Source organism: Engystomops pustulosus, chromosome 3 (genome assembly GCF_040894005.1).
Source record: "Engystomops pustulosus chromosome 3, aEngPut4.maternal, whole genome shotgun sequence".
NCBI classification, from domain to species: Eukaryota; Metazoa; Chordata; class Amphibia; order Anura; family Leptodactylidae; genus Engystomops; species Engystomops pustulosus.
In genome coordinates, this window is record NC_092413.1 from 170,229,422 (window position 1) to 170,243,856 (window position 14,435).

Genomic DNA, 14,435 nt, shown 5'->3' on the forward strand with positions numbered 1-14,435 from the left:
TTTGTCCACCTTATTTCAACGTTATTGGTGGCCTCAGGGGGGGGGGGCAATACAATTGAATTATGTTGAAGAACAGGTAGCATTAGGTTACTGTTTGAAATGCCGTGTTGGCACTTCATGGTAAATAAGTGGATTCTGGTTGTAGTTTGGGCACTCGGGCTCTAAAAGGTTCGCCATCACTGTTACCAGGGGATCTGGCTATTGGAGTCAGTGTAGCAGGATTGAGTCTCCACATATATTTTGTTAGTATACATTTTCTGGGTGTTGCTCCTCATTTTATGTGATTTTAGATTTGTTATCTAACAAACATATGCTTTTACTGACGATGTATTTGTGTGCTGTCTTGGATTTCTTTGGTTGGGTTCTTTTTATTCTGCCAGCCAGTGCATTTTTGGGGTATCCCCACTCAGGTCTTTTATTAGGGACTTTTTGTGTTGGGAAAGGTTCTGGTCTGGTGAAAGCTTTATAGAGCTTCGTCTCCAAATTGAGGATTATAGGGCAATGCAGTGGTTCTGGATTACCAGGGCAAACTAGGGACAGACACTTCAGTCACTCAGTGACTCCCTCAAGTTGGTTGCAATGACTGACTGGTCCTGTTGCCTTTCTCTCATTCTTTCAATCCTTTGTGTATTCCAGCTGCCTTTTTCTGTATCTCTGTTTCTTATCTTTGTTGTTTTGGGTACCACAACACATCTTACATCTACTTAGACCTCTCAAAAATCAACAGCTGGCATATAAAGTTAGGTGGCCCAACTGTAAGTGTATCTTATGAGACATATGTATCTTGTGTGTGTGATGACAATGATTTGTGTTCTGGTCTAATTCTTCAATTTTATGAACTTCTTAACTGTAAGGCTCTATCCACCGTCCCTGCAAGCACTTGTGTGCCCTTGTGTTGCACATTACTTTAAACTCTCTATAACAATTTTTATTATCAAAAAGGAATTAAAAGTTGAGTTTTACAAAGCATCAACGTTTGTACAGTGAACAATTAGTCTAAAGTGCAAATGTAATGTTATAGATATGAAACATAGTGCGAATAAAGTGCTATAGTGTAAAGTGTAACAAAATAATATCATAGTAATAATAATATCAAAGTTGATATCACCTGGACATATGTGGAGAGGGACAAGTTACCCCACATGTATCACCACCTTTACTGTGGATTCCTCAGGAGTTTGGCTAGTGTTATATTTGCCCCAATAAGTCTAATCCCATGATCCTCCGGAGATGAGCTGTTTCCAGAAGTGGCACATTCTTTTTTGCATGAAACATTCATGCTAGGCGGTGGTTTTATTATTTTTTTAATTGAAAGCATAGGCCTTATGCATGCCTTAAACAGGCTTCATATAAGGGGACGTTTGTGAGCCGTTTCACTTGGATGGCTCACCCCTCCTATTTCCCAGTCTTTGGCTGTGATCTATCAATATATGGTTGTGTGCATGAGGCCTTTTGTATATTGCCAGTTTCATCTTGCTTTTGGTCAAATGCTTTATTAAAACCGTGTTAGATTATTTTCTATACATTCTTAGAATTGTATGCTTCACTTTTTTATCAATACCAATGTACTTATAAAGAAGGATGACCTTTCTCTGTCAGGTGATGTTTTTTTGTCTTTGCATTGCAGACTGCTGAGGATTTCACCACTCCGTCTCTATATTGTGTTTGCTAACTTGTAGTAATGTTGTATTAAATTTTTATCACAAGAAATTGAAGTCGTAAACAAATTCACTGTCACGGGTGGACACATTTGTAAATTGTTTTCACTGCTGCTTACGTAACACATGGATAGTAAACCTTGTTGAACATAATACAGTTTTGGATAATATAAATGTTTATTTACATTAATATCGTATTAATATGAATGTTTAGACACCTGCATTAATTAATATCAAAACTAAAAGAAATTTGTCAATGTCATCACCAGCCATGTGCAAGGCTGTTTTTAATGCAGTAAGCCATTAAATTTCCATTATGTTTTAGAAAAGCCATTAAGATAAAAAGTATAGCTGCATTGTGCAGTATTAATTAATTAATAAACTAAAAAATGCTTTGTTCAGAAAGGGGTACTTGGAGACAGTATAATTAGGGCAGCACAGTTAAAAGGGTTGTCTGCCCCAGTTTTTTTTATATATGTCTGTCATCTACTGGATATGCTTGATTTCTGGTAAAAATAATGGAATCTCACAATACGTCAAACGGAAACCAAGTCTGGAATATGTATGAAGAGCTGCTACACACTTGGGAGAAAGTGTGGATGGAATGCCCCTCTAAGGCTAAGGCTAGGTTTAAATCAGTGGTGATCTGCCTCTTCATTGGATATTTTGATATATTTCCCAGAAGACAAAATGCCACTAATGTTATAGACTTTATCACCTATGAACTACATCTACACTACATCAGATTTATAGCAAGAATCTATTGCAGCTTGATTTTTTATATATATTTCTATTTGGTGTGTCTGATATCAAGTTACTTAAAAATTCTTTGGCTTAGATTGTGATATATATATACATATATATATGTGTATGTATGTATGTGGATGTGTGTACATAGGCACCCTGTCAGCTGTGAGTTTTGATGTGTGATGGATTACGGATAATGCTTTTCATCCCATTATATTGCGGTATTACAAATCATTGCAGAAAAATGGATCAATAAAATAAGACTTTGATTGATAGAGAAAGGTAATGTAATAGTTGTCCCCATTAACTCATCGGTCCTTCTGTACAGAGCCAGGGTTATATCACACATAACCCCTATGTCACACCAATTTATCACACATTTGTTCCCCATCATGTCCTAAAGATTTCTTCCCTACATTTGTCTTCAGTATTTCCTGAGAAATAGAATGTTATTTTTCGCTATTTATATACAGGCGGTCCCCTACTTAAGGACACCCGACTTACAGACAACCCATAGTTACAGACGGACCCCTCTGCCCACTGTGACCTCTGGTGAAGCTCTCTGGATGCTTTAAAATAGTCCCAGATTGCAATAATCAGCTTAAAATTGTCTGTAATGAAGCTTTATTGATAATTCTTGGTCCTATTACAGCAAAAAAATTTGAAACTCCAATTGTCACTGGGGCAAAAAAAAAAAATTGTCAGGAACTGCAATGATAAAATATACAGTTTCGACTTACATACAAATTCAACTTAAGAACAAACCTACAGTCCCTATCTTGTATGTAACCCGGGGACTGCCTGTACTTATGAGTTCCAATTTACCACTGTACAATATTCTCTTCACCAGGGGAATTCATTCTTATTACCCCTGCCCTGGCCCACAAAGTGTTTTTCGAATATTTTTTGGATATGGTAGTTTGTCCCCCTGCAGTTTGTATATTGTCAACCACATGTTGATCATTTGTTTACATGGGGAGATATCCTCTGTCACCCTAAAATAAAGCACTAGGGGCTGCTTTATAAAGTAAGCAGCTCCTAGCGCTACCACATTTTTAGCAGTTAAGCACATTTTATTCATTTACCGCCCCCTCATGAATACACCGGACTGCTGTAAGCTTGGTCCGGCATTCTGAGGGTATGCCACTGCATTGTTGGAGATCCTATACTGTCTATTGAGGTCTGTAGCTGATACTATTATAAGGCAAAGAGGCCCATCCAATGTTGTCATACATCTACAAATATTACCGCATAACGGCCATGACCGCATTATACATAGAAGCCAAGAGGCCACTGTAAACAAAGCCTTATGATTTCATGTAAAGTAGTCTTTTGGGTCTTTTTCTTGTGAGACCTTCCCTATATTCTGAAATCCCCTTCAGAATCTGCTAGAAATATAGGACTCCAAAATCCTATAAAAAATCCATGTTAAGTTCCCAAAATACCATACATAGAATTTATTTGGAAAGTTAGCACATGGATCCACCCACCCTGCACTTCTTAAACGGGGCTGGTTTCCCTGCAATGAGAAGAGTTGGCTTGGCCAAGTTAAATTGTTGAAGTCTATTAAAATCCAGTGACCTGACACTCGGTGACCACTTATCGGTATGGATTGCTCCCATGTATCTGCCATGTTGAGCGATGAAGGTACTGGAGATGTAAATGGCTCTGTTGAATATTCTGCATAAAGAAATAAGCTGATTTGTTTTCTTGGCTTTGGTCGCTTTGTCCCTGGGGAAGCTTTGTTGCTGTAACATTCAGATGGCTTGATAAAGACAACATCTGTCTGCACATTGTTTGGCTTTTACTGCTTTTGGCAAATTAGCAAATGCTTAAAGCGCTAGTCTCTGTAAAAGCTGGATGTTCGCTGTTTACACTTCACCTTTAGAAGTAATTTGTATTCACTTTGTATTTTTTGGTGTTATCTTGTATAAATTTGTTTGTGACATTTCACTAAGTGTTCCCCATGAATCCACTTTAAATGCCGATTTCTCATTTAGTATTTTAATCATATTCATCCAAAACAGTAGCACAAGAATTTCTACCTGCCAGTTCTGTGAAAATGTACAGGTATAACAGGTCACATATAATGAGTGTACGGGTCACGCTGTGCAGTAACCTGTGACTTTCTGCTAGCATTGAATATTTTTCCATATGCATTTTGGCATAAGCAATGTCCTGGTTTCTTAAAAACATGTTTCAAGTGCAGACTTTAGTTATACTTTTTTAGAGAATGGCTACAGTATACTGATGTACACATCTTAAAGTCAAGGTGTATACAATTTTGGTTGCCCTTGGATCCGACCATAAATCTCCTGACTATGGTTGGACAGGGCAGATTCTTCTCATGAGCAGTTTCTCCTATCTACATTTACCATCATCTCACATCTAGTGCTCTCTGCCTTCAACTCCTCCCCACTGCATTATTAGACAAACTCCGACACAGACACTTCCTTCCGGCAAGCAGCATCCTGCAGAGACTCACTCTACAAACTACAGATAAGATCTTTAAAGGGCACCTACCACCACGATTCTACCTATAAAGGTAGATCGGGTGGTAGGTGGATGTAAGGGACGTGAGGATAGCTCTTTTTAGAGCTAATCCTCACGTCCCCGCTAACTTTTGGTACACTTTATGGAACTAATATGTAAATTTCATTATGCGGCTACTAGGGCGTGGAGTAGCCGAGCACGACGCTACACAGCGCGGCTACTCCACGCCCCAGTAGCCACATTACTCCTCCTACCCTGTTGCGTGCGGCGCGCAGCTCCTCAAAGCTGCGCGCCCTCGTCCGTCATGATGGCGTTCTGCGCATGCGCAGAACGCAGGCCGCCGGCTGAGCAGCCCCAGCTCCAAGGCCGGAGCTACTGCACATGCGCAGTAACCGGCTTCTCTTTAAAGAGAAATTGTCATGAAAATCAACCCACCCAAAATAAATACCTCATATACTTGTGTATAAGCCGAGTTTTTCAGCACAAAAAAATGTGCTGAAAAACCTCACATCGGCTTATACACAGGTCAATAAAAAAAAAATAAACTTATATACTCACCCTCCAGCGGCCCTGATGGTCCACGCGTCTCCTCTTCTGTCATCCCCACGGCTCTTCTTCTGTCTTCGGTCTTCTGTAACAGCTGGCAGGGCGCGTCCATGTTATCTTCTGGCCTGCGCATACTATGACGTCAGCAGGGGCTGTGTCATAGTATGCGCCTGCCGGGAGATAACATGGCCGCGCCCTGCCGGCTGTTACAGAAGATCGAAGACAGAAGAGAAGCCGCGGGAAAGACAGAAGAGGAGCCGCGCTGACCATCGGGTGTGCCGGAAGGTGAGTATATAAGTTTTGGGGTTTTTAAAGTGCTGGCTGGCTGTATACTACACGGGGATGGCTGTATACTACAGGTGGCAGGCTGGCTGTATACTACAGGTGGCAGGCTGGCTGTATACTACAGGTGGCAGGCTGGCTGTATACTACAGGTGGCAGGCTGGCTGTATACTACAGGTGGCAGGCTGGCTGTATACTACAGGGGGCAGGCTGGCTGTATACTACAGGGGGCAGGCTGGCTGTATACTACAGGGGGCAGGCTGGCTGTATACTACAGGGGGCAGGCTGGCTGTATACTACAGGGGGCAGGCTGGCTGTATACTACAGGGGGCAGGCTGGCTGTATACTACAGGGGGCAGGCTGGCTGTATACTACAGGGGGCAGGCTGGCTGTATACTACAGGGGGCAGGCTGGCTGTATACTACAGGGGGCAGGCTGGCTGTATACTACAGGGGGCAGGCTGGCTGTATACTACAGGGGGCAGGCTGGCTGTATACTACAGGGGGCAGGCTGGCTGTATACTACAGGGGGCAGGCTGGCTGTATACTACAGGGGGCAGGCTGGCTGTAAACTACAGGGGGCAGGCTGGCTGTAAACTACAGGGGGCAGGCTGGCTGTAAACTACAGGGGGCAGGCTGGCTGTAAACTACAGGGGGCAGGCTGGCTGTATACTACAGGGGGCAGGCTGGCTGTATACTACAGGGGGCAGGCTGGCTGTATACTACAGGGGGCAGGCTGGCTGTATACTACAGGGGGCAGGCTGGCTGTATACTACAGGGGGCAGGCTGGCTGTATACTACAGGGGGCAGGCTGGCTGTATACTACAGGGGGCAGGCTGGCTGTATACTACAGGGGGCAGGCTGGCTGTAAACTACAGGGGGCAGGCTGGCTGTAAACTACAGGGGGCAGGCTGGCTGTAAACTACAGGGGGCAGGCTGGCTGTAAACTACAGGGGGCAGGCTGGCTGTATACTACATTGGGCTGGCTGCCTGTATACTACTAGGAGCTGGCTATATTCTATTAGGGGCTTGCTGGCTTTTTACTGGGAGGCTGTGGCCAATGCATTTCCCTCCTTTGGCTTATATTCGAGTCAATAGGTTTTCCTAGTTTTTGGTGGTAAAATTAGGGTTCTCGGCTCATACTCAGGTCGGCTTATACTCAAGTATATATGTTACTTCATAAAATAGCATTGCCCTTATTCCTAAATGGTTCCTTTCCATGGCTGCAATGTAAAAAAAATCAGTTTTTAAACTTATATGCAACTCACCTGATGTGGTTCCAATGACGCGATGTGACCCCCATGAAACCCTGCATATTTAGTAGTTACTGCACTGCCGTGCCTTAGCATGTTCTATCTCTTTGTGGCTGCGGAACACACAACATGTGCTGTCCATGAGGGACTTATGTACGGCCACAAGCTTGCGGCCATACATATGTCCCGCTCACGTTTGTGTGAATGCAGCCTAAGTCTGTGAGAAAGCTTAACTTAATAACATTCTGTTTTTTGTTTAGAATTCAGACACAAAAGATCGAGGTAAATCGAAAAGATCATCCATGGGCAACATTGGAAAACATAAGGTAAGGATGTGTTATGGCTAAGCCAGTGTATTAAAGACTTTGAGTAGACCTCCTCCTATGGATCATTCATGTATGTATGTATTCATTGTTTATCCTACAGAGAACTTCAAAATCCAGATCAAAATCTTGCAGCACAGATGATGAAGAAGACTGTTCACCAAGAGAATCCGGGCAGATGAACAGGTCAGAGCTCATTGCAGTGTGCCCAGAATCCTTTGCATCACTGTGATCTTGTGTTAGCACTTGGCTTGCACACCTTTAACAATGTATACTTCTCATTCTAAAGACTTCTGACTGTCCAGTACAGGCCTGGGCATTGTACGGCACTCTAACCATCTCTGATCGGCCTGCGTGAGGTCATTGAAAACTTTGAACTTCCCAGAAAAATGATGCAGTTAGCTCCAACATATTTTCATGAATTATTGTAATGTTTTATTTACAGTTTTTTTATGTATGGACAGGTAACATACTAAATACAGTATATAGGTATTCTGTAGAACTGAGTTAAAGCGTAACTGTAAAGTTATAGGGATTTTACTAAATTATTATATGTTATTCCCCCTTTAAAACCAAAAAGAATGATGCCTAATTTGTGCTGCTCACCCTTTTCTTTCCAAAGTTATGGCATTTTCTATTATGAAAGTGTTTAACAAAAATCTTTTTTATCAGAGGTGAAGTGGACGGATACTAATATCTGTCAGTCTATGCCCTCAAGCTGAGGTCAGTTAGTTTGCCCACAGATCCCATGATGCCTTGTGTTCTCTCTGAAAGTAATTTAGCATTAAATCCATTTAGTTTCCCACAAGTAAATCCACTGAACACTGCACAGTGCACATACAGGACTTATATGGTGACTAGCCTGGCAGCTTCCATCACATGGAGGAGCAGGGAACATGTAATAAGTGGTAGAAATCAGTAAATCAGTTACATGGAGTGTATGGCCTGTGTTGTGTGAGCACTGAGGGTTAATAGCTTATCTGTGTAGGAGACATCTGTATCCATGGTCCTGAACACATCCAGCAATGCTACATACACCAAGAGAGAGAGAGAGCTCCGTCACATGAGTTCGTAGAGTTTGTTTATAATACAGACTCCAGGGCTTGTCAGCACAGGCAGAGGAAACAGCTACTGCAGCACTGAGATAATCTGAGGGGGATAGCAAAGAAACTTCTGGAGATAGGTAAAAAGATAATAGGCAAAGTTGTTTTACATCCCAAGAGCTATTGATCTGAGGAAAAAAAACTTTAAAACCATACCAGTTTTTCATGTGGCCCTAGGTGAAAAATCGCCCACCCACCAATCGCCAAATGTTGTATTTAAGAATAAAAGCTCATATTATGAGCAAATCATGAGGGCTCTTGAGGTACAATATTATCATCCCTACAATTAAGCTGTACTAATCACACATGTAGACTAAAGTCCATATGGATATTTTGGGAGTCTTTGTCCTTTTGCAATAAATAACATTTTATTAAATGAAATATGAGGAATTGTTAACCATGTTAGCATGAGCACATTGTAAGTTTGTGGGTTATGATGTATATTTGTTTCAAGATATTTTACTATCATTTCATATCACTTGTTATGTTGATTTCTGTAACTCTGTAATCATCCTGCTGTTTCAGGCATCTGCAAATATATGATCATGAAGCTACCATAAACCTACAAACTGAAAGGTCAAAGTAAATACTGATAAAACAAAAGAAACTACAAAATATTTTACATTCAACTTGTGGCATTGTAGGCAAAATATTAGTTTTGACGGCCTGGATGTACTAGTGAATAAAATTTTGAAATCGGAATCCTATTTTATCTTACCATGTGCAGGGTGGCTTCACACTTTGCTGAGTTCTAGCCATGACCCACAGAGAATACCCAGCATCCTGGGGAGTTCCTGGTTCCTCGATATGCAGCAGAGCCAACAGTGTAACGATTACCGTGTCAGCACTTCATTTTATGGAATCAGGAACTCCGAGCATCATATATCAATATGGTGCTCCTAATACCACCTCCATGAGTGGGTTCCGTCCATGAAGCAGGGCACTGCATGGCCTTTGGTACGTGTGCCGAACTCTGCAAGTTTGAAGCTGTCCTAATAGTGTTCAATCAATAGCTGTCTAAGATCTATGGCCACCTTTAAAATTACATGAACCATGAAAAAATGTCTGCATTTGATTCTACTTTTTGTGAGTCTATATAATATTTCTATACCTGCCTCTTGGATATATGCTTCTTTTTATACATGACATTATCCAGCAGACCTGTTAAACACCTTGCAGGCATTGTTTTCTGTAATCTTTTTCTTACCCTTTTAGTGGAATGTCTCTGAATACAAAAGAGTTTATCACACTGATTAGCAGATGAAAAAATGCTGAGGTTGCACTCGCAGGACCGTCAGGGGCACGAATGTAAAGCCCAAAGCTTGTGTCCGTACATACGTCACCCACAGACTGCAAAAGGCGCACAGAGCGATCCGTTTCAGCACACGTGCGGCACCGTACTGCTACATACACAGGGAAAAGATAGGACATGTCCTATCTTTTCCCGTGCTACTGCGCGTGCCCCATACATCGCTGTGGTGAGGGTAGGGGATGACCCCTCCTCCTCTCCATTGCGGTGAACATATGCCCGCCCACAGACCAGCGGGCATATGTTCGTGTACATATAGCCTTAAGCATTCTCTGCTGATTGCCCTGTGTAACTACAGCAGAGGCCACGCTGTTGACGTAATCCCAAGTGCACGAGAGAAGGGGGGATAAGCAATCGCTCCCACTTCCAGTAATTGCATATGTAATGTTATATCAGTACTGATAGGCCATGTGCACAAATTGGGCCACATTTACTAAAAACACTGCAAACTGCGCTATGGAACCTAACCTAACTTGTCAAAAACGTTATTTTAGTAATATGTAAATTAACTGCAGAGGCTACTGGGGCGTGTACTAGCCTGGCTGGGCACTGGGAGCGAAGGTAAGTACACACCCCAGTAGACTCTGCAGTTCATTTACATATTACTAAAATTACATTTTTAACAAGTTAGGTTAGGTTCTAGGTTTAATAAATTACAGATTAGGGCAGAGGGAGGCAGAAGGAATCTACCATCAGATCTACTTCCGATGAAAGATTCCTTATGGTAGGTTTCATTTAATGCTTTTATTTTAAAATATTTTTTTAACTTGGCTAAATTAATTTGAAAAAAATGATACACAAATGTAATAAAATTGGGAGGTAAGTAGATCTGGCTTTCTCCATTGCATATTCATACAGCATACATTTTATTGTCACCACCAATCCAGACACAGGTATGCATACAAAAATTTTTGGCAGCCAACCCCTTCATCTTGTCCAATATGTCTCTCTTTGTGTTTGTCTTTTCTTTGTCTTTCACTAATCTACACACCGGTCACATTAATTTGCTGCACATAGAAAGGATTAATGGCAGGTAAATCAGCATCAACATGTTACATTTCTCACATACAACAGTAGCATTAAAACCACCTACCTAATATTTTGTCCATGCCTCTTGTGCAACCTAAACTTAGCTCTGACCTGACCTGTAAAGGCATAAATAGCCCAATATCCCGATAGGTGTCCCTTGGTATCAGCACCAAGATATTAGAAACAAATCCTTTAAGTCCTTTAAGTTTTGAGGTACAGAATCAAACTTGTTTTTCCAGCACATCCTGCTGATCGGATTAAGATTTCAAAAACTATCGTTACCTAAACCAGTTCTAAAAGATTTTTGCTGTGTATTCAAGAAATACACATTATCCTGCTGAAAGAGGTCACTGTCATTACATTATTTGGGATGAAACAATGTTTAGGTAGGTGGTACATGTCCAAGTAACATTCACATGAATGCAAGAACCTAAGGCAAGACAGCAGTATATTACCATTACCTGTAATGATTTTGTATATAGATGACTTTAAAGGACATCTACCACCAGGATGAAAGATTGTAAACCAAGCACACTTACATGCAGGTGTGTGGCCCCATTGGCAAAACATGATCTTCTTTTAGCTTCTCATGCTCTTGATTTTACAAAAAAAAAGGTTTTAAAAATCAAGCAAATGAGCCTGAGGTGCTTCAGGCTCAATTAACAGCTATGGAGCCCGGAACCCCTCATGCTAATTTGCATAATTGTTTAAGCTTTTTTTTTTGTAACGACAAGATCATAAGAAGCTAAAAGAAGAACAGTTCCTGCCAGAGGGGGCACACACCAGCATGTAAGTGTGCTTGGTTTACGATCCTTCACTCGTTGGTAGATGTCCTTTAAATTATATTAAAATGAAACTGCAACACTCCAGTCACATGATGTCACATTGACCTATATTAAGTTAAAAAAAAAGGAACCTTTTGTTATTTTTTTTGTAAATTCCCACATAGCAGTGTTTGCTATAGAATTGATGATTATTTTGACTTTCTTAAATACAGAAAAATGTAAAAACTTATTTTCCAATTTCATACCAGTCATGGCACGTTTTCCATCGAGCAGGCTAGTTCAATCCTTCTTTTTCGGTTTAGGTTTTTACCAATAATATAAATTACCAGTTACCCTGAAGCCTGCCGCAGACCACATGCAATACATCCCTGGTCTTCTAATTTATCTTCCTCAGCTCTCTTGACTTGTACAGAATGAGAATTGATTACACAGTATTGCACTGAACCAGCCTGGCATCTTCTGTATTGTAGGCTCTGAGCATGAAATCCATATAGCATGTGCAACAATCATTTTCTACCAGTCCTGCTCTGGTCTCTGTATTCCTTTATAACTGCTCCTATAAGCTGTACTGTTACTCTTTCTATGCTGATGAGAAATATTGGAAATGAATGGGGCAGGCAGGGAAATTGAATACATTGCCTCCTGATTACTATAGGTGGAGCCAAGCTACTTATGGCATCCTGCTTACTTGTGCTTGGATTGGTGGAGAAGAGGACTTTGAAAACGCCCATTACCGGTAAGAGAGTATATATTTGTTGCTGCATGGATGTATCAGATAGTCCTTCTTGCTTCTATACAACTGAACTAAATAAAAGTAAACTTTGCAATATATTTCAATAAGCAAAAGTAGCTTCTCTCTGTATTTTTTCTGGACTTTCTCCTGCAGTGAGCAGTGTAGCTGACATCAGTATGAAGTGGACAGACAAGGAGAATAATGATTAACTCCTTCTTCACTTAGAATATTACTCTTGATGATTCATCTCTTTGAGATGGTTAGACTTTCCAGATACTGTCCTTAAAGGGCTAGGTTATTAGAAACTATGAGGTTCCTTTATCTCTGTCAGTGGATATAGGACAGAACAGCTGATTTACACAAACTGCTTAAAGGAAATCTACCACCAGAATCAAGGGTTACAAACTAAGAACACTGACATACTGGTGTTTGCCTCATGCCGTTCTTTTTTTTAAGCTTCTTATGCCCTGGTTTTTGTAAAAACAGGCTTTTAGAATTATTCAAATGAGCATGCGAGGCTGCAATTTCCAGGCTAATTTGTATAATTTTAAAACCTTTTTTTCTTAAAAACACGGACATAGGAAGCTTAAAGGGGTATTCTCGTCTGGGCATTCACATTCAGTTTCAACTATCTTCCATATATAAACATTTCTTCAATTGGATGTTATTAAAAAAAATGTTCCTGTGTGAAGATAATTTCCCATGAATATAGCCATGTTGTCCCTTTGAAACGAGATGGCTTCCTCGGTTACGACCACATAACATTTGGGCAGCGGCGGCCAGACATGCGCTATTGAGTCCTGTCTGACCTCCTGGATTCAGCGATCATTACCACAGGACGCCTGTAGGACCTGCAGTAACTCATGGACATTTCATATACAAAAACTTTTTGTTTATTTGTGAAATCCATCCAGCAGAGGTGGCCGTATCCGAGGAAGCTGATCTAATTTCTAAGGGACGAAATGACTATATTTATGAGAAATTATCTTCACACAGGAACATTTTTTTTTTATTACAATTAATTAAAGAAATGTTTATATATGGAAGATTAATCAAACTGAATGTGAATGCCCAGACGAGAACACCCCTTTAAAGAAGAGCATAACTTGATTGAGGGGTCACACACCAGCATGTCAATGTGCTTGGTTTACAATCCTTGATCCTGGTGGTAGAAAGGCAGAGGAAAAGGAAGGGCACAGAAACAGATTTCCTAATAAAGTGTATTACAAGCACTACTATTATCATCTGCGTTAATCATTTATAGCATTTTGTTGAAGGTTTAGTTGCACTTTAAGCTGAAGCCTAAAAGTAGAATAGGGGATGAGAAAAGTTTCCTTTTGCATACAATGTTATTGCAGTGCGGTAAATGACAACCAGGGCCAGATGCTACATTGTAGTAAATAAAATTACTGTATATCAATTTCTATTCACACCCCTTAGATAAAATCTGTAAATTTTAATGCGACACAGCAGGGTTTTTTTTTAAGCTGCTTACAATATAAAATGACAAGTATAAACCAATGTAGCACCAAGTTTCATGGCCTCCTTGGGAGGTTTACGTTGCTGAAGCAATGACATGTTACATTAAACGTAGCTATAGCCAGTCAATAACCACAGTGCACAGGACTTTGGGATCTGCTGTGGTGGAGGGTTTATAAGCTCAGTGGGTTTATACATGTCATGATACCTGGTTTTGTATATTTTTTTTGTTTAAAAAAACTTTTTATGGTTAGTAGGCAGGGAATGACCCAATCCTCTAATAACTTGGATACTATTTTTAATTTAAAAAAATTCTGGGTCTTAATGGACACTCATAAGACTATATATATATAGTTAGGTCAATAAATGTTTGGACTGCAACATTTTTCTAAAACAATTCAGATGCATATATGACTTATTAGGGAATATTCTGCACCTAGACTTTAAGACAATATGAACTGCTTCTACTTTTTCTAAAGGATGTTAAACTGCACAGTCTGTCATATATTCTCAGCTATACTTCCACATGAATATAATTTCCCTCACACATTGTCACCTCAGAGCTGAAGTAATTCCAGGTATTCTACTGACCTACATAATTACAGTCCCAGATGTAAAAAGAAGTTTTTCCCTAAACTCTTCCCTCTTGGCTACTAAGAAAATGAATCATTTAGATCGAGATAACTGACCTTGCAT

General features: G+C 40.5%; 1 protein-coding gene across 13 annotated transcripts in view; it reads left to right on the forward strand.

The window, feature by feature from the left end:
* Window positions 1–14,435, forward strand: part of PLCH1 (phospholipase C eta 1) — a 183,549-nt gene that overhangs the window by 146,724 nt on the left and 22,390 nt on the right. For 9 of the 13 annotated variants that reach the window (XM_072142959.1, XM_072142960.1, XM_072142964.1 and 6 more), the window contains 3 exons: window positions 7,239–7,304; window positions 7,405–7,487; window positions 12,183–12,263. In XM_072142959.1, the coding sequence (XP_071999060.1) occupies window positions 7,239–7,304; window positions 7,405–7,487; window positions 12,183–12,263 (230 nt within the window). The remainder of the gene's footprint in view (window positions 1–7,238; window positions 7,305–7,404; window positions 7,488–12,182; window positions 12,264–14,435) is intronic. The other 4 variants (XM_072142966.1, XM_072142968.1, XM_072142969.1 and 1 more) reach the window with 1 other exon arrangement.